This window comes from Sinocyclocheilus grahami, unplaced genomic scaffold (assembly GCF_001515645.1).
Source record: "Sinocyclocheilus grahami isolate Dianchi unplaced genomic scaffold, SAMN03320097.WGS_v1.1 scaffold200.1, whole genome shotgun sequence".
Lineage (NCBI taxonomy): Eukaryota > Metazoa > Chordata > Actinopteri > Cypriniformes > Cyprinidae > Sinocyclocheilus > Sinocyclocheilus grahami.
The window spans coordinates 197620-213136 of record NW_015505379.1 but is presented as its reverse complement, the minus strand read 5'-3'; the positions used below and the strand labels follow the sequence as shown (position 1 = coordinate 213136).

Below are 15517 nucleotides of genomic sequence, written 5' to 3'. Positions count from 1 at the left end.
CATTAGTAAGTGTTACACTGCATGTTGAGTTTGTAACTCCGGAATAACCCATCAGGTTATACAGCATTTTATGGATGACAAGATTTGCATCTGTGGCCTATTTGATTGTATAATAAGTGTGTGTGGGTTTATTTTGTGCTATAGAAAGAGAAAGCCTGTGCGTGTCACACTTGAAATGCTTTTGCCAAGTCCATAATTAGTGTGCACTAGGCATCCTTTGCTGTATGTGTATGTATGTGCGTGTGCCAAGCGATTTCAATCGGGTGTGTGCACACGCTTGCCAATATTTGTGCATCCAGCGTGTGCTTTGTGTGCCATGTGTGTTTAAAATGCGTGGGAAGCTCAGTGTGTTTGCATGCATGGGTGTTTCATGGGAGCACAGCCGGTCTTCTCACTTTGGTGTCTCCCTAAAGAACACTTTAATTTTAGACCCTTCTTTTTTCCCTAATCTGTCCATCCATCCTGTTCAAGCCTTCTGCTGTTCCTTTCCTCCCTCCACCCCTTGCTCTATTTCTTTCTATCCTTTCCTCTCTCCATCATGCCTGGCCTAATGAGATTAACCTCGGTGTCTCTCTTGTCATAGACACACACTCATACACATGCAAATAATCAAACTCGAGCAACACAACACAAGTACACACACTCCTTTATGTACACATGCACACAGACACCGCTGGCTTGATTCCAGGGCTTTGCTCTGCTCGTCCCCTCCTTCCCATCACTCTCACCCTCTGCCAAGAGGCCCTAGGAAGGGTTATAATGACCTCAGTGTACTCACCCTACAGGTGAACACCCACAAGCCCATCTGTGCACCCTTTCCTCCCATTAGAATACAGAAGAGCACTGCACCCTAGAGGTAGCGAGTGGCACTGAAGTTCTGGAGGGTTCCTTTGTTATTAGCTGCCTTCAGGCCAAACACTCATACAGCCTACAAAGGATATGTTTTTCCCCTGTGTTTAATGGATTTGGCCGTTTTTTGTGCCTCAACCTCTTATTCCCCATCTCTCCTCTTTTCTTTCTCTCTCCAGTTGACAGGAGTAGCAGTAAACAGCTTCTCCGTCGTGTTGGTGAGTGGCCCTCTCTGTTTTGCAGTGGAGGGCTTCACACTCACAGCTAGTGTGGTAAGTAACCATGTGTACTGTTCTCTAACTAAAATAAGTCAAAATTACTAACTGAAATAAAAAATTTAAGCTAAATAGAAAATTAAAAATCAACTGATAAAAGCACAACAAAATGACTAAAATTTCAACTAAAATATAAATGTAACAGCTAATTCAAAATATTAAAACTAAAAGTATATAAATAACTAATACTAAAGTAACAGCTAATAAATAGACTAAAGTGTAGCTAATAAATAAAATAGCAGACATCCAATCTCTTTAAGTATTTTTCCCAGCAGTGCAGTGACAGATGTATTGGCTAAGATATTAAAGATGTGTGTTTATTGTTTAGGCTGGATGCATCACACAGCAGAACAGTTCGCCGGGTGCAGCACACGGGACCCTTTTCCTCTGGACGGACTCAACCGGGGACCATGGGCTCCTGTGGGCAGCCGCGCCTGGCCACCTCCCTCCAGGTAATATACCTCATGATCAGGGCCGCGTCATGCTTTTAGTGACTTCACTGATAAAGTTGTGTTAACTGAGGCTACGTTTACACGACAACGATGTGGGCAAAAACTGAAAAGTTTTTCCCTTGCGTTTTTAAAAAGTTTCACATATACACGACGTATATACACAACGTTTTCAAAACGATTCGTGTTTACACATATCCGCGAAAATGGCCAAAAACACTGTATTACGTATGCCAGGCCAGTAGTTGGCGCTGTCACCTTGTTAGTAAACAAACCTGTTGCCATGTGTATATGATGCGTCTCCGCTGTTGGTTGTAATATTGGTTGTAAGTAAATCCACACTTTGCTGAAAAAGCGTTAGCAAACTCTTAAGCAGCAACAACACTACAACGTACTCCGCCATTGTTGTGTATGTTTGTTTGCGCTTGCCTTTAAAATCGACACGTACTGCACATGTCTTCATACCTAACACGTACTACGCACGTGCGTGACGTTTTCAAAAAAGTTCACTTTGAAACCTGTTTTCAAAATTGTGTTTTAAGTCCACAAAACGCAGTTGTCGTGTAAACAAACTGGCAAAAAGCATAAAAAGTTTCCTGTTTTTGGCTGAAAACGTTGTCGTGTAAACGGCTCCTGAGTTATAAGAAGGAATGATCAAAGCAAAACCTTGTTTTCTCTTCTCTTGATAGGTGCTTACCAGGTGTCAATCAGCACCAGTTCCTCCCCCATATGCCACCCAGTCACATGACTGGGCTAAATCATTCTAGTAAATTTTTAAACAATGGGTGGGTTTTAATTAAGCTTTATTGTCGTTTTACAAATACTTCTGGCATAGGTTTGTTAATGTGTCTTTGTATTTACAGTCCCTTACATCGAGGAGATAAGCAAGACCTGTCTCAGGCTTTGTTGCCAGGATTGCAAAGGATGCCCCCTGCTCCTCCCAAGCCTTGGGAACCAACCAGAACTGGCCAGGGATATGAGCCATTGCCTGTTGATAACCACAACCGACTGCACAATGGCTACAATGCAGGACCTCCTGCACACCTCACAGCTCGAGCCAGTCAGCTACTGAAGGTGATTACTGACCTTCTATTTCATTACTGTTCCTTTTATATGCGCTCTTGTTATATAAAAATGAATAGTGTTCCTGTATATATATATCAGTATTTTAAAATTTACAAGTTATGAAAGACTAGCTTTATATTACACTGAAGTTGTTATACAAATTTTTGCATTTAATTGAATGTATAGCGCACTTAACTGTGTTCTATAGTTTAGAGTACTTTCGCCAACTTCTCTTTCTCTTGCTTTATCCACAAGTATGGTGCGCCTCATCCTCAGCTCCTAGCCCATGTCTCACGGCCCATGCCTCCATTACCTGATATATGGACTCAACCTCAGACTCAGCAGCAACCCAGGGGACCTCACTCTCATTCTGGACAGTTAAAACGGCCTGGGCCCCTACTGGGAGAGCACTCTGTCATTCAGCATACCCCTGATCCATCTCTGCACTGGCCCATGGAGGACTGCCCCAGTCCGAGCAAGAGAAAGAAGAGCTCTGGGTCTGAACAGGTTAGTCGAGAGCATATCACGTCTTTTGATGTCCTCACCTCTACGTTTTTTGTACTAAAACTCGCCTTTAACAAGTGTTCTAAGAAGCCCTTTTTTAAAACTTTTCTTATTGCAGATGACTCCTTCAGCCATGCAGCGCATATCTGGGCTGCCTGTACATTTGAAACAGCAGCCATCCTCCATCTACCCCCTACCCAAACCTGGCTTTTGGAACCCATTGCACAAAGGAGGAGCACCTTGGAACCTGAATGAACACAAAAGCAGACCCATCGATTTCCAGGTCAGTCATCACTGATCTGAATGTTAATATTCAATAATATTTTCTTGTTTTCTGTCTGACAGTTTAATGTATGGTATCATCTGTCACTGCCACTTTATTAGCTTTCACTTTTTCAAAATTTTTGCCCTGACTTTCCACTTGTCAGTGGAGATTGTAACAAAGGCCAGAAATCAGGAGCAAATCTATTTAGCAGGTTAAATATCTAGACCTGTCTGCAATCCAAGTAATGTAGTGTGAAATATGTTTTGACTGTAACTCACTTCGCACAATGATAGAGAATTGTGTAGTGTGTGTAAAGAACAGCAATCCAACAAATTAGAAAGTTGTGTATTGTGTGACCGTTATTACTGACGTTGAGTCTTCCCTTTTGTTTTACATTAGATGTGCTTGGCTTACTTGGCCAATTCCTATTCTCTATTTACAGGATTCAGCTAAGTCAGGAATTGAAAATTTCACCTATAAACCGCCTCCCTTGAATCCATCAACCATGTCTTCACCCACCATTTCTGCCATAAGAGGCTACGAAGAAAGCAGGGGTCCTCCACCACAGTCCCACAAGACTGCTCTGTCACCACAGTCTCTGGGACCACCTTCACAGAACCTTCACATCCATCATTCTCCATACCCCTACCCCAACAACAGACCTTCAGCTCAGACACAAGGGGAACCACGTGGTACTACTCCACAAAGAGGACATGGTTCTGGAGTGAGTTCTTTGGATAACCAGGCTCCACCACCACATACATCCTCATCATCACCACGGGCAGATGGGGTGCGCCCTGCACCATCACCAGCAAACAACACCTCTGTGCCTTACAGTCACCCCCAATTCCAGCCTCACCCAGGGCTGGTCCTTTCCAGCCCACCAGCCAGCAACCAGGCCCAGGCCACAGTACCTCAGCACAACCCCCATAAACCCTGGAGGAATCAGGTAACACATACACACACACAATGATAGCTGATGATCACATAGATTCAACTTACATTAACCAAAACCAATTTGATACGCAAACAGATCTGCCTGCTTAAGGCTTAAAAATGACTGGCTGTTTAATACTAATAAATACTATGCTACACAATATATGCTATAAACCATAAATGTTATCAGTAGTTATTAGGGTTGGGTATCGAAAACCGGTTCCAAATGTACAAGAACCGGGTATTCGATAAGACACGTGCATTTCGATTCTGCCTAACGATTCCTGCGTTCGCATTTTAATGTGATTAAAAACGATTTAAGTGCAGGAATGTAAAGAACTTATGCCCTGTTTGTGTGCAGCACAAACGATGCGCGAGCACAGAGGTCGCGGTACGGGTTCCCGGTTTGTGTCCGTTCTCAAAACGTTCAGTGTATTTCCACTGTAGAAAATGTTGTTCCGGGCCGAAACTGACTTTCATATTTGTCAACCAATATGCAGTATATCATCATAAACACAGCCGGTTTTGTCTTACGTGAACGTAAACAGATGAGAAAGAAAACACACATGTACAGTATTTTTAGATCTGCGTGCATTCGGTGTTAAAGAGACCGCAGCCTAATAAACGCGCTGCCTGTCATCAATGTAAACCAAAGAAGAAAACATAATTCACTGATCTTTATTTGATTAATCGGTTTTATTTATGAAAAGAAAACTATGCAGTGTTTTTAAACTTTTAATTACAGTTTCCGTACCTGAAATTTTGTTCAGTTGTATTTATTTATGATATTGCTAATTGATTTGTTTGTCCCTATCTTATAACTGACTGTTTACTTGTCTTTAACACTTTAATATTTGAAATTTATATTAATCTAGTTGTTTTTGCTGTGGTATTTTTTTTTTAAAGCATAGGCAAAATTCCTCTTGCAGTGTTCTGTAGGCTGCTGATTTTTGCTCGTGTTATTCAGCTGCAACAGAATGCTTTGTAAATGTTTGACTTAATTTCTTTTATATTGGATTTTTTTATCTTATTGGAATCAAAACTAGGAATCGATAAGAATCGGAATCGATAAGCCGAATCGGAATCGATAAAATTAAAATGATACCCAACCCTAGTAGTTACAATATTGTGTCCTATGATTTGCTGACTGTAATATTAATTTCCCTTTAGGAATCACGTGACTTTTCAGCAAGAGGGGATTCTCAGGTTGCCGCACGCCTTTCTCAGGCACCGAATAGGTTTGCTGGGGCCAAACAGGGTCCAGGGACCCACCAGCGTGTGAGCCCTCCTCAGGCCCCTGCTCGAAAACCTGTCATTACCCCAAACCTAGAAACTCCTTGCTCTCTAAAACTATACACCAATGTTGGAAGCATTCCTGCCTTGAGCTCAGCACCCTCTACCACCTCCTCCATTCCTAGCTCCCTGAGCAGTTGGAGAGCGACAGATTCTTCAGTGCTAGTCTCAAACCCAAACCATGTATCCATGATTGGTCAAAATCTAACACATATAGGGTATCAGGGTGTCCACCCTGGTGTTGGAACCCTTCCAAAACAGTTGGGTAGACCCAACTACACCCCAGTGTCCTCTTCTCCCTCCAACCTAAACTCAGGACTTCAGAGATCAGGGGAGAGCGTCATCACCAGCAAGACTTATAACACTCTCCCTCAAGTCAGTTCACCTTTACATTGCCCTCAGCTTCCAGAACACATAAAAGTCAACTCAGCCCTACAGGCAATTTCTTGTAATTCATACAGCTCATCACCCATCCAAGCTTCCTCCTCAATTTCTCAGGCAACTACTACTGTTCCAGCCCCAGTCTACCCAAGGTCCTGTTTACAGCCTGCTGCCCTAAGCTCTCAGTCCATTGCTGATGCTTTAAATAAACTTGATGCAGAGCTGCAAGGCCACATGCAAGCAGAAGAGCGGAGGAGAGACCAGAATGAAGAGAGGAAACGGAATGTAGAACGACAAGAAGTGGAGACAAAGCCACCCAGTGAGTCTACTATCAAGAGTCTGGAACATTTGGTGTCAGGTAGTGCAGCTGAGCCTCCACCTCCTCGTTTGTCACCAACCAATGCACTCTCCTCCGTCTCACTTCCTAGCCAGAATTCACCACCTTATCCCTGGTTGAGTCGAGGAGGAGTGCCCCCACGTCTTTCTGGAACTCCAGCAAACGTTTTGGAACGGTCACAACCACCTCCTCTTACCCCCCAGACAGAATATGCCCGTGAGAAGCAAAGGCAGAGAGAGAAATGGAAGAATGGAGCACCATCTCAGAATTCCACTGGGAATCCCACATACCCCTCAGATTCGGGTCTCATCAGCCCCTCCGAAAACCATAGCCACACCATGAAATTGAAGCCTGATCCATACAAAGATGTCACCATGTTGAAAACCTCTCATAATGCTGAGATTATAGACACTATTCCCAACCCTCCACCTCTGCGCGAGCCACCCAAACTTTACCAGGCTTTCCCCAAGGATATTCGTTCTTCATGCACGCCTATCAGCACGACTATAAGCAGCCTTCAAAAACGTATGCCCAGTACAGGACTTGGTAGTCTGGGTAGCAGTGCTAGAAGTTGCAGTGGTGACTCTGATGGTGCCCAATTTGAGGAGGAAACTTCTGAGCTTTTGCCTGATGGATTGGCTAATATTATAAAGATGCTGGATGAGTCCATCAAGAAAGAGGAGGAGCTATATTCTGGTCAGAGTGGAGAACAGGCAGTACCGGAACCTCCATTTTCTACTAACGTGGTACCTATGAAGAGTTATGTATGTGCACCAGACCTCATGCCTGCCCTTAAGCAATCTCCAATTGAGGATTATCAGCCAATTGGCCATGCAAGCCCACCTGTGTTAAGTCGGCAAGGTTCGCTGGCATCTCCTTGTAGCCGTACTTCACTTGAGGAAGAAGAGGAGGTTCTTAAGGTCATTCCCAAGCCTGCCAATTCCATTTACATGCAGTCTCAAGAAAGCAGTCTTGCCACAACAGGAACCAACTATCGCCATAGTGACCTGGCCAAGCTGTATGGCCTTCCAGAGTTAGAGAAAAGTGAGTGTGAGGATGATGAAGAAGAAGCGGATCGGGAAGATGAAACTCCATCCTGTTCACCACCACAGCGGCCACATCTCCATCAGACAGGTGTGAACAGCATGTTTAAAAACCTTGTATCTGTACTTGAGAGCCAGAAGTACACCTACCGAGGTGGGCCCTTTGGTCGTCCTCCTCCCTCTGCTTTTATGGGAGTGAAGTACTCTTCATCTCTTTCACTGGAGCCTGACATTTGCAGACAACAACAAAGCACTTCTCCTACATCAGGTTCAGCCAATCACCCAGGTTTCAGCAGTCCAACACAAACCCCTGCCATTAGCAGCTCAGGTCAGCCTCGTCCCCTCTCACCTACAGATTGGGCATCGGAGAGGAAGAGAGGGGATAACACAAGCCAGTCAGATCTTTTGGGCAATGATGATGAGGAAGACATTTCATACGAACCCACAGGACAAAAGGATTCTGGAACTGTGAAAGACTTGTTGGAAAAACGACCAAAGCTGACCACCATCTCAGAGTCTTCCCTAGCGGAGCTTGGTCATAGCTATGAGGTGAACAAACATATACTCCTTTATAAAGACCACTCAAAGGCAGAGTCACAGGAGACATGCAAACCTGATAAAGAAAAGGACCGAGAACGAGAGAGGAAACACAAAAACAGTGGCAGTAGCAAAAAACATGAGGACAGGAAAGAGAGAAAGAAAAAGCACAGAGAAAGACACGAGGATGCGTCTCTTTCCTCATCCTCATCTTCCAGCTCCAGTCGACGGCACAGGGAGGGAAAGTCACACAAAGAAAAAAAGAGCCGGCAGGTACTGGGTAACCTGTACCTTCAGAGTAAGGAGTTTAGGGAGATGGAACAAGAGCATGACGGAGACAAAAAGAGAAGGAAAGAGGAATGTAGCCGACCCCAGAGTGAAAGAGAAGAATGGGCACGGAGTAAAGACAAGGGCACCAGCTCAGGACGTTCCTCTGATCTCCCATCAGCTTCTTCAGCATTATGTTCTGATGACTTTCAGAAACTGAAAGCACTGACAGATGGGCCACCCAAAGAACTGAAGATACGCCTCATAAAGGTAGAGAGTGGGGACAGGGAGACATTTATTGCTTCAGAGGTAGAGGAGAGAAGGATTCCTTTGGAGGAAATCACCATAAAGAACACAGCTAGTGAAATCGTCAGAGCCTGCAAGTAAGCAATATTTGTGTGCAGGAAATCTTTAAAACAAATGATTTCTTGGCTGCAGTTGCAATTATTTTGATGCGACTTGGACCATGAAAGGCATATCTAATACGTAATGTCTTGTTGTTTCAGGGGAGCTCGCTTGAAGGGGAAATTTAAGGAGTCGTACCTCCTACCTGCCCTCTCTGTTAAACCAGTTTTGACCACAGAACAGCCCATCCCTCGAGAGAAACTCAACCCCCCCACACCTAGCATCTACGTAAGCACTGCAGTAGCATTGCCAGCATCTTCTGCCCCCCTGTGGTATTTTTGTGTATTACATGCACAATAACCTCTGCTTAAGTAATGCCACAGCTGATGTTCAGGTGTATAAAAGTTTGTCTTAATGACTCCATCTTGTTGTTTCTCTGCAGTTGGAAAGTAAAAGAGATGCATTATCTCCGGTCCTGCTGCAGTTTTGCACAGATTCTAAGAACCCCATTACTGTCATCCGGGGACTAGCTGGCTCCCTCAGATTAAGTAAGTTTATGTATAATGGATGGATGGACAGATACCCAAGTCATACATTTTGTAACTTTTAACTGTTGCTGTTGTGGAAACTAAGTTTCAATTTTTCTATTTTTTAACTAAAATTCATTTTTCATTCCTTCCTCTTCATAGATCTTGGTCTGTTTTCCACTAAATCTTTGGTGGAGGCAAATGGGGAGCATGCAGTAGAGGTCAGGACCCAGGTCCAGCAGCCAGCTGATGAGAACTGGGATCCCAGCGGCACTGGCCAGACCTGGCCCTGCGAGAGCAGCAGGTCGCATACAACAATTGCCAAGTATGCCCAGTACCAGGCCTCCAGCTTCCAAGAGAGCTTGCAGGTTTGAACGCAAACATACACACACCCCCCCCTCCCCCTACACAACAAAAATTAGGACAGTGTTTGTTGGTTTCCAGAGATTTATTAGTCATTTTGCAATTAATTTGTAATTCTTGTTTGTACAGTTCTGTCTGATATAAACTATAAAATGAATGCCATTTGAATCATATACATCATGCACTCAACATGCACCTATACCATTGTCTGCCTTTAAAGGAAGAGAAGGGTAGTGACAACGAGGAGGAGGATGATGATGATGATGATGATGATGAGAAATTGGCCACCAACTCTGAGAATCCAACCAGTAACTCCTCAGCTCCCAGCTCCAGGTAAGTGTTTGAAATTTGTCCAAATATCTGCATTTGTTATTTTATTTATTTATTTGTACTTTTCTATACGTATGTGTGGTCTGTGTACCTGTGGTCATTTGATTTTCTGCTTAAAAATAAATAAATAGAAATGAGAAACGTTTTGATTTTCATTTTTTGTTTTTAAGAAACGGAAAATGAAAATTTAACTAGATTTTTCGTATATTTGTTAATTGGCAAAAAAATTAGATTTGTTTCGTATTTGTGGGCGGCCCTGAAATGCCCCTTTCGTCCCCCATCTTCTGTACTACACCGTATAGGCTGCAACCGCAAGCTAAGTTCATTTTCAACAGGAGTGACGTGGCAAGGCGAGCCAAACTTATTCACAAGAATTCTGCAGCTTTGTCATGTAGGCTACTAGCGGCGCTTACAAGATTAAAATAAAAAATCTATATTTTCACGGCTGCTGCATGTTATTGACAAAACAGAAATTACTTTATTCATAACCAGTAAAATGGCATTTGACTTTTACTGTATTATCTAAAATGACATGGAATAAAATATGAATCATGCTGATTTTAGCTTACTCATTTTATTCTAGACCTATTAAAGAAAAACCTCACAGGTAACATGTTTTCATTCGCTGTTACAAACAACAGCAATTTGATCTATACATCTCATATAGAGTGGAACAAGTAGGCTACTGCACTTCAGGTCGGCAGAGGTGCCGACGCGGTCCCGATAACAGTGCAAAGAAACTCCATAATTTTTGGTCATACACCCACAATAACAACAAAACATTACAAAACCCTTTTTTAAAATAAAGAAAACAAACAGAATGTGCTTTCTGCCGTCTCTGTAAACGTCTTTCTGAAACGCGTCACAAATATGAACCAAACAAAGACTGAAATGTCTGCCTTTAAACAATTCAAACTGAAAACAATTATTTTCTGTTCATGTAATTTGTATGAAACCAACGAGAAGTACAGTGTTTCCCATCTGAGCTCATTATCTGTAGTGGTCAAGGAATAAACCTTGTATTTACCTCGGAAGAAGAATGCAATGCGATGCTGGGCTTGATTCAGTGGAGGAGATTATTTCTGACGAGAGAAAATCATTCATTCTTACATAGTTACATAAGCTTGTACTCATTTACTAGTTGGGCTTACGTGGAAAACTGAATCAATGCAGGACTTGAAATGGTCTGGAACAATGACAGTAAAGGCATTAATATGATCTCGCTTCAGTTCATAATTCCAAAGTATAACCTATAATTGGGCCTTAAGACTAGACTAAATATTACAGTGAAAACTTGCGTAAAGCGTTATAAATTATGAGGTATTTTTATGTGGTTTGGGTTCCCCCCAACAAACTGCTGTTATGTAAAAAAAATAAAAAAATAAAATCTGCAGCAGTCATGGAATTTTTATATATTTTTTTATCTTGAAAGCGCCGCTAGTAGCTTACACAACAAAGCCGCATGATTCTTGTAAATAAGTCTGACTTGCCTGCGCATCTCTCCTGTTAAATGAATTGAACTTGCGGTTGCCTCTTATACAGTGTTGTAGCTATGGAAGATGGGGGACGGAAGGGCCTACACATACAAAACAAATATTAAAGCATAATCATATTTTTACCCATTCAAAAAATTCAGCAAAAATTTAGTTTGTCTGTTTCTTAAAACAAGTAGAAAATCTAATGACCAGAAGTTACACTGACTATGTATAAAGATCTCTCTATAGTGTTACTTAAAATGGTTTAATTTATCGTTATAGTTCAGAGCAGAAACCTGTGGGGAAGATAATCAAATTTGGCACCAACATTGACCTATCCGATCACAAAAGGTAAGACTACTGTGCATAAATGTGTAACCTTTTCTCATCATCATATTTGGATGATATAAAAAAACTTAAATATGTAAAACTTCAAAACATAGTTGTGGATACAGAAATAAGTGGCTCCGCATGTAATGTGCAAGCATGTATACAAACCTAAATTGTGTTGTCTTTCTTTAGATGGAAGCCTCAGCTGCAGGAACTGCAGAAATTGCCGGCATTTATGCGTGTGTCCTCCAGTGGGAATATGCTGAGTCATGTTGGCCACACCATTTTGGGAATGAATACAGTACAACTCTACATGAAAATCCCTGGCTGCCGCACACCAGGTTTGACGCAATCACAAATAGCTTTCTTAATTTATGAGTTGTAGAGAATCAAGGATAGATAGTCTGCTTTGGCAGGTAGTCATATTGTAGTAGTATTGGTGTTCAATTTCATGTTCAATGCTTGTATCATCAGGACACCAGGAGAACAATAACTTCTGTTCTCTAAACATCAATATTGGGCCTGGAGACTGCGAGTGGTTTGCTGTCCATGACAACTACTGGGAGGCCATCAGTGATTTCTGTGAAAAGTAAGAAAGTGTTAAGTCACTTTACCAAAAACACAGTCAAATGACACTAATAATCAAACAATCTTATATATTTTTGTCAAAATAAATACTTTATTAACAAGTTTGTGAATTTTCTCTCAGACATGGCGTCGATTACCTGACAGGATCATGGTGGCCGGTTCTGGATGACTTGTACCGCGCTAACATCCCCGTGTACCGGTTCATCCAAAGGCCAGGAGATCTGGTATGGATCAATGCAGGCACTGTACACTGGGTTCAGGCCGTGGGCTGGTGCAACAACATTGCTTGGAATGTGGGACCTGTCAACTGTGAGTAACCTACACAATAACCTTTTAAGAACTTCTGTTCTGTTTTTCATTCAAAAAGTGGTGGCTTTCGGGTGTTTTAGTGCCTGTAGCTGAAAATTATGATTTTTTTTCATTGTCATTACAATAACATATGCATGATGTGTGCCAGGAATAGCATTCTTTAAGTGGCAAATAAAATCTAGTTGCTTTAAACTGCATTTTATCAGTCGTAAACAGTTGCAACTAAATGTGTAAAACGAAAATCCTGGGCACAGAAATGTAAAAGGGAAAAAAAATGTTTTCTGCATTTGTAGCTTATCAGTACCAGTTGGCTTTAGAGAGATTTGAGTGGAACGAAGTGAAGAAAGTCAAATCCATCGTTCCCATGATTCACGTATCCTGGAACGTGGCAAGCAACGTCACAGTCACTGACCCAGACACTTACAAGATGATCAAGTGAGTATGCAGTAGCATTATGGACTTGTTCTCATCAAGTCGCATCACAATTAAGTAGCATGGACATCTAATACATTTGCCTTTCCTCCTTTTCAGACACTGTCTCCTCCAGTCTATTAAGCACATTCAGATTCTGAGGGACCAGCTGGTGGCAACAGGAAAGAAGATCTCCTACCAGAGCAGAGTGAAGGATGAGCCGGCCTACTACTGTAACGAGTGTGATGTGAGTTGATTGTGCTTCATTATTTGTAAAGTACTGGCAGGTTCAACATAGAAAAACCCACTAAAGACCTGCAGAATTCTATTCCAAAAAAAGAATATATAATTAACATACAGCTGTCATCTCAAGTTATAAAATAATAATGCAAGTTTTAATTATTCTAAAAGATGTTTTCTTTTGGTGTCATAAAAGGCCCAGGCTTTAAGAGCTTGTGTTCGTTTTGCTCTTGTGCAGGTGGAGGTGTTTGACCTGCTGTTTGTGACCAGTGAGAATGGCAGTCGGAAGATGTATGTGGTGCACTGTGAGGACTGTGCACGACAGCGCAACCCAAACCTCTCCAGTGTAGTAGTGCTGGAGCAATACCGCATGGAGGAGCTCATGAACGTGTACGACTCTTTCAGCCTGGTGAGTGCATCCACATGTTTTCTCAATGTGAACAAACAAGAACAAAGCTAACATCTGTCATTTGTATGTGTGCTTTCTCAGGCTACCGGTTCCAGCTCCCAATGAGGACGTCTCATCCCTTTCCCTCACACAGCCATAACCAAAACTCCTGCTCGCAGGACAAGATCTTTTATTTTAGTCCAATTAAAACATTTACCGTTGGAAAGAAAAAAATGACTACCGTTAATATTCGTTGAACAGCCAATTGAGAACCAGTTTATTCAGCATTGTTTACAGAACCAATCAGCCAATAAGACTCGAGTTTACTTCTGTCGGAATGGCTCTGCGGGACTTCAGATGGAACGCAGTTTGGTGCTGGCATGGCTTCCAGCGGCAGAGTTGCCGAGATCCTGTCCTTTGGGTTTTTGTTCTTAGTTTTCTTTCCTGTTGCTCTCTTTTTTTGTGTGTAAATGCTCTTTGTACTTTTCGTGGGTGCTTCTTTTTTTCCAATAATTTATTTTTAAACCTAGAACAGCCTAGATATATACCACATTGGCCTTGTGACTTGTATTTAGTGAAGAGATAAAAATTAATAATACTAATAATAGAGCTATGGACATTTTTCTAAAGCATTAAGAATTAAAAGAAATACAGTTGATCAGAATGCTTCAAAACATACGGGTTTTAAAAGATGTTTTCAGTTTTCATATGGAATGTTGTTTATATAAGCATTTTAGGATTTCATTTTTAATCAATCATTTTTCCTGCATTTTGTGAGTATAATTGTTCAGTTTCATCCGTTTTGTTCAGTGAATTGTTTCTCACCTCTATACAGAGCTCTTCTCTGATTTTTTTATTTTAAATTGTAAAAAAAAATTTTATTTAAAATGTTTTTCTATTTATTGGATATTAAATGTTCTCCCCTGCCTCAACATGGTTATTAGAGATGTATTAAGGGGTTCGATTGTTACTTAATCCTCTGTAAGATTTCAAGGGTGCTGATTCTTTAAATTTTTTTTACTGTCTATATATATTAAATCTCTCATAACTGACTCCATGTAGATTGTAGGGCACAGAGGGTAGATTTTAATTTGGACGTTGTCTGTTATACACCAATGTTTAAAAAAGAGTTTTCCCCACATATATTAACAGGTGACATATGTGAGCACTGTTATGTATTTGAACACCTGCTGACTTACCAGTTTCTTTTTTTTTTTTCCAAAATAAACATTTAAAGGGGCCATATTCATACGAGTTCTCAAATTAGACCTGTGCTCTCTGAAGCTTTCGTTTTGTTTTTGACTCTGATGATGACTGATGTCAGTAATTCTGAGCCTAGATTAGCAGCTACTCTATCATGAATTCAGGTGATTCATGAATTGGGGCTAAAAACAGTTTTTGATACTCTTACACATAGTGGTGCTTCTGTCCTGTTGTAAATGCTGTTCGTTTGAGGACACATTTGCTGTGCTGATTACAGCAGGCATAAACTTTCTATATACACCGTATACAGTAATTGGCTGCAGTGGGTTGTCAAACCGTACGGCGAAAAATCATACTGAGCTGTAAATTGTGGCATTTTACTGGAATGAGTAACATTGAAAGGGGATTTAACGCATTATTGTTTTTGATTTATATACTGTCATTATTTTTTTACAGCTTTAGAGGTGTTAGCATGAAATAATTCATGTATTATCAGGAAAATGGTTTTTATTATGATATAGATGGTGCTGAGTTCTGCTAGAGCTACTGTTTTTTTTTTTTTAAGAAATATTTTTTCCTGTTGCAATATACACACTTTCCTCTATTCCTCATTTTTATTTTATTTTTGTGGTTATTTAAAATCTGCACTGTTTTGGAATTCACACGAAGCAAACTGAGCCAGACATGTCTTAAACACTTTGTGAATTCGTGTGATTACTCTGAATAATATTAAATGCTTTTGATAAACTTTGATCTGTGCCATGTCTCTGTATTCATTTAGTCAAAGCATAAGGTTTCAAAAGCCTT

General features: G+C 41.2%; 1 protein-coding gene across 3 annotated transcripts in view; it reads left to right on the top strand.

The window, feature by feature from the left end:
* Positions 1-13723, top strand: part of kdm6ba (lysine (K)-specific demethylase 6B, a) — a 48446-nt gene extending 34723 nt beyond the window's left edge. For all 3 annotated transcript variants that reach the window (XM_016285632.1, XM_016285630.1, XM_016285631.1), the window contains 20 exons: positions 1029-1121; positions 1453-1576; positions 2263-2358; positions 2437-2647; positions 2894-3145; positions 3261-3425; positions 3850-4356; positions 5514-8584; positions 8708-8834; positions 8989-9094; positions 9236-9441; positions 9657-9769; positions 11524-11592; positions 11764-11912; positions 12046-12160; positions 12281-12468; positions 12762-12903; positions 13000-13126; positions 13358-13528; positions 13610-13723. In XM_016285632.1, the coding sequence (XP_016141118.1) occupies positions 1458-1576; positions 2263-2358; positions 2437-2647; positions 2894-3145; positions 3261-3425; positions 3850-4356; positions 5514-8584; positions 8708-8834; positions 8989-9094; positions 9236-9441; positions 9657-9769; positions 11524-11592; positions 11764-11912; positions 12046-12160; positions 12281-12468; positions 12762-12903; positions 13000-13126; positions 13358-13528; positions 13610-13633 (5958 nt within the window). In that variant the 5' untranslated portion in view covers positions 1029-1121; positions 1453-1457 and the 3' untranslated portion in view covers positions 13634-13723. The remainder of the gene's footprint in view (positions 1-1028; positions 1122-1452; positions 1577-2262; positions 2359-2436; positions 2648-2893; positions 3146-3260; positions 3426-3849; positions 4357-5513; positions 8585-8707; positions 8835-8988; positions 9095-9235; positions 9442-9656; positions 9770-11523; positions 11593-11763; positions 11913-12045; positions 12161-12280; positions 12469-12761; positions 12904-12999; positions 13127-13357; positions 13529-13609) is intronic.
* Positions 13724-15517: the final 1794 nt, after the last annotated feature.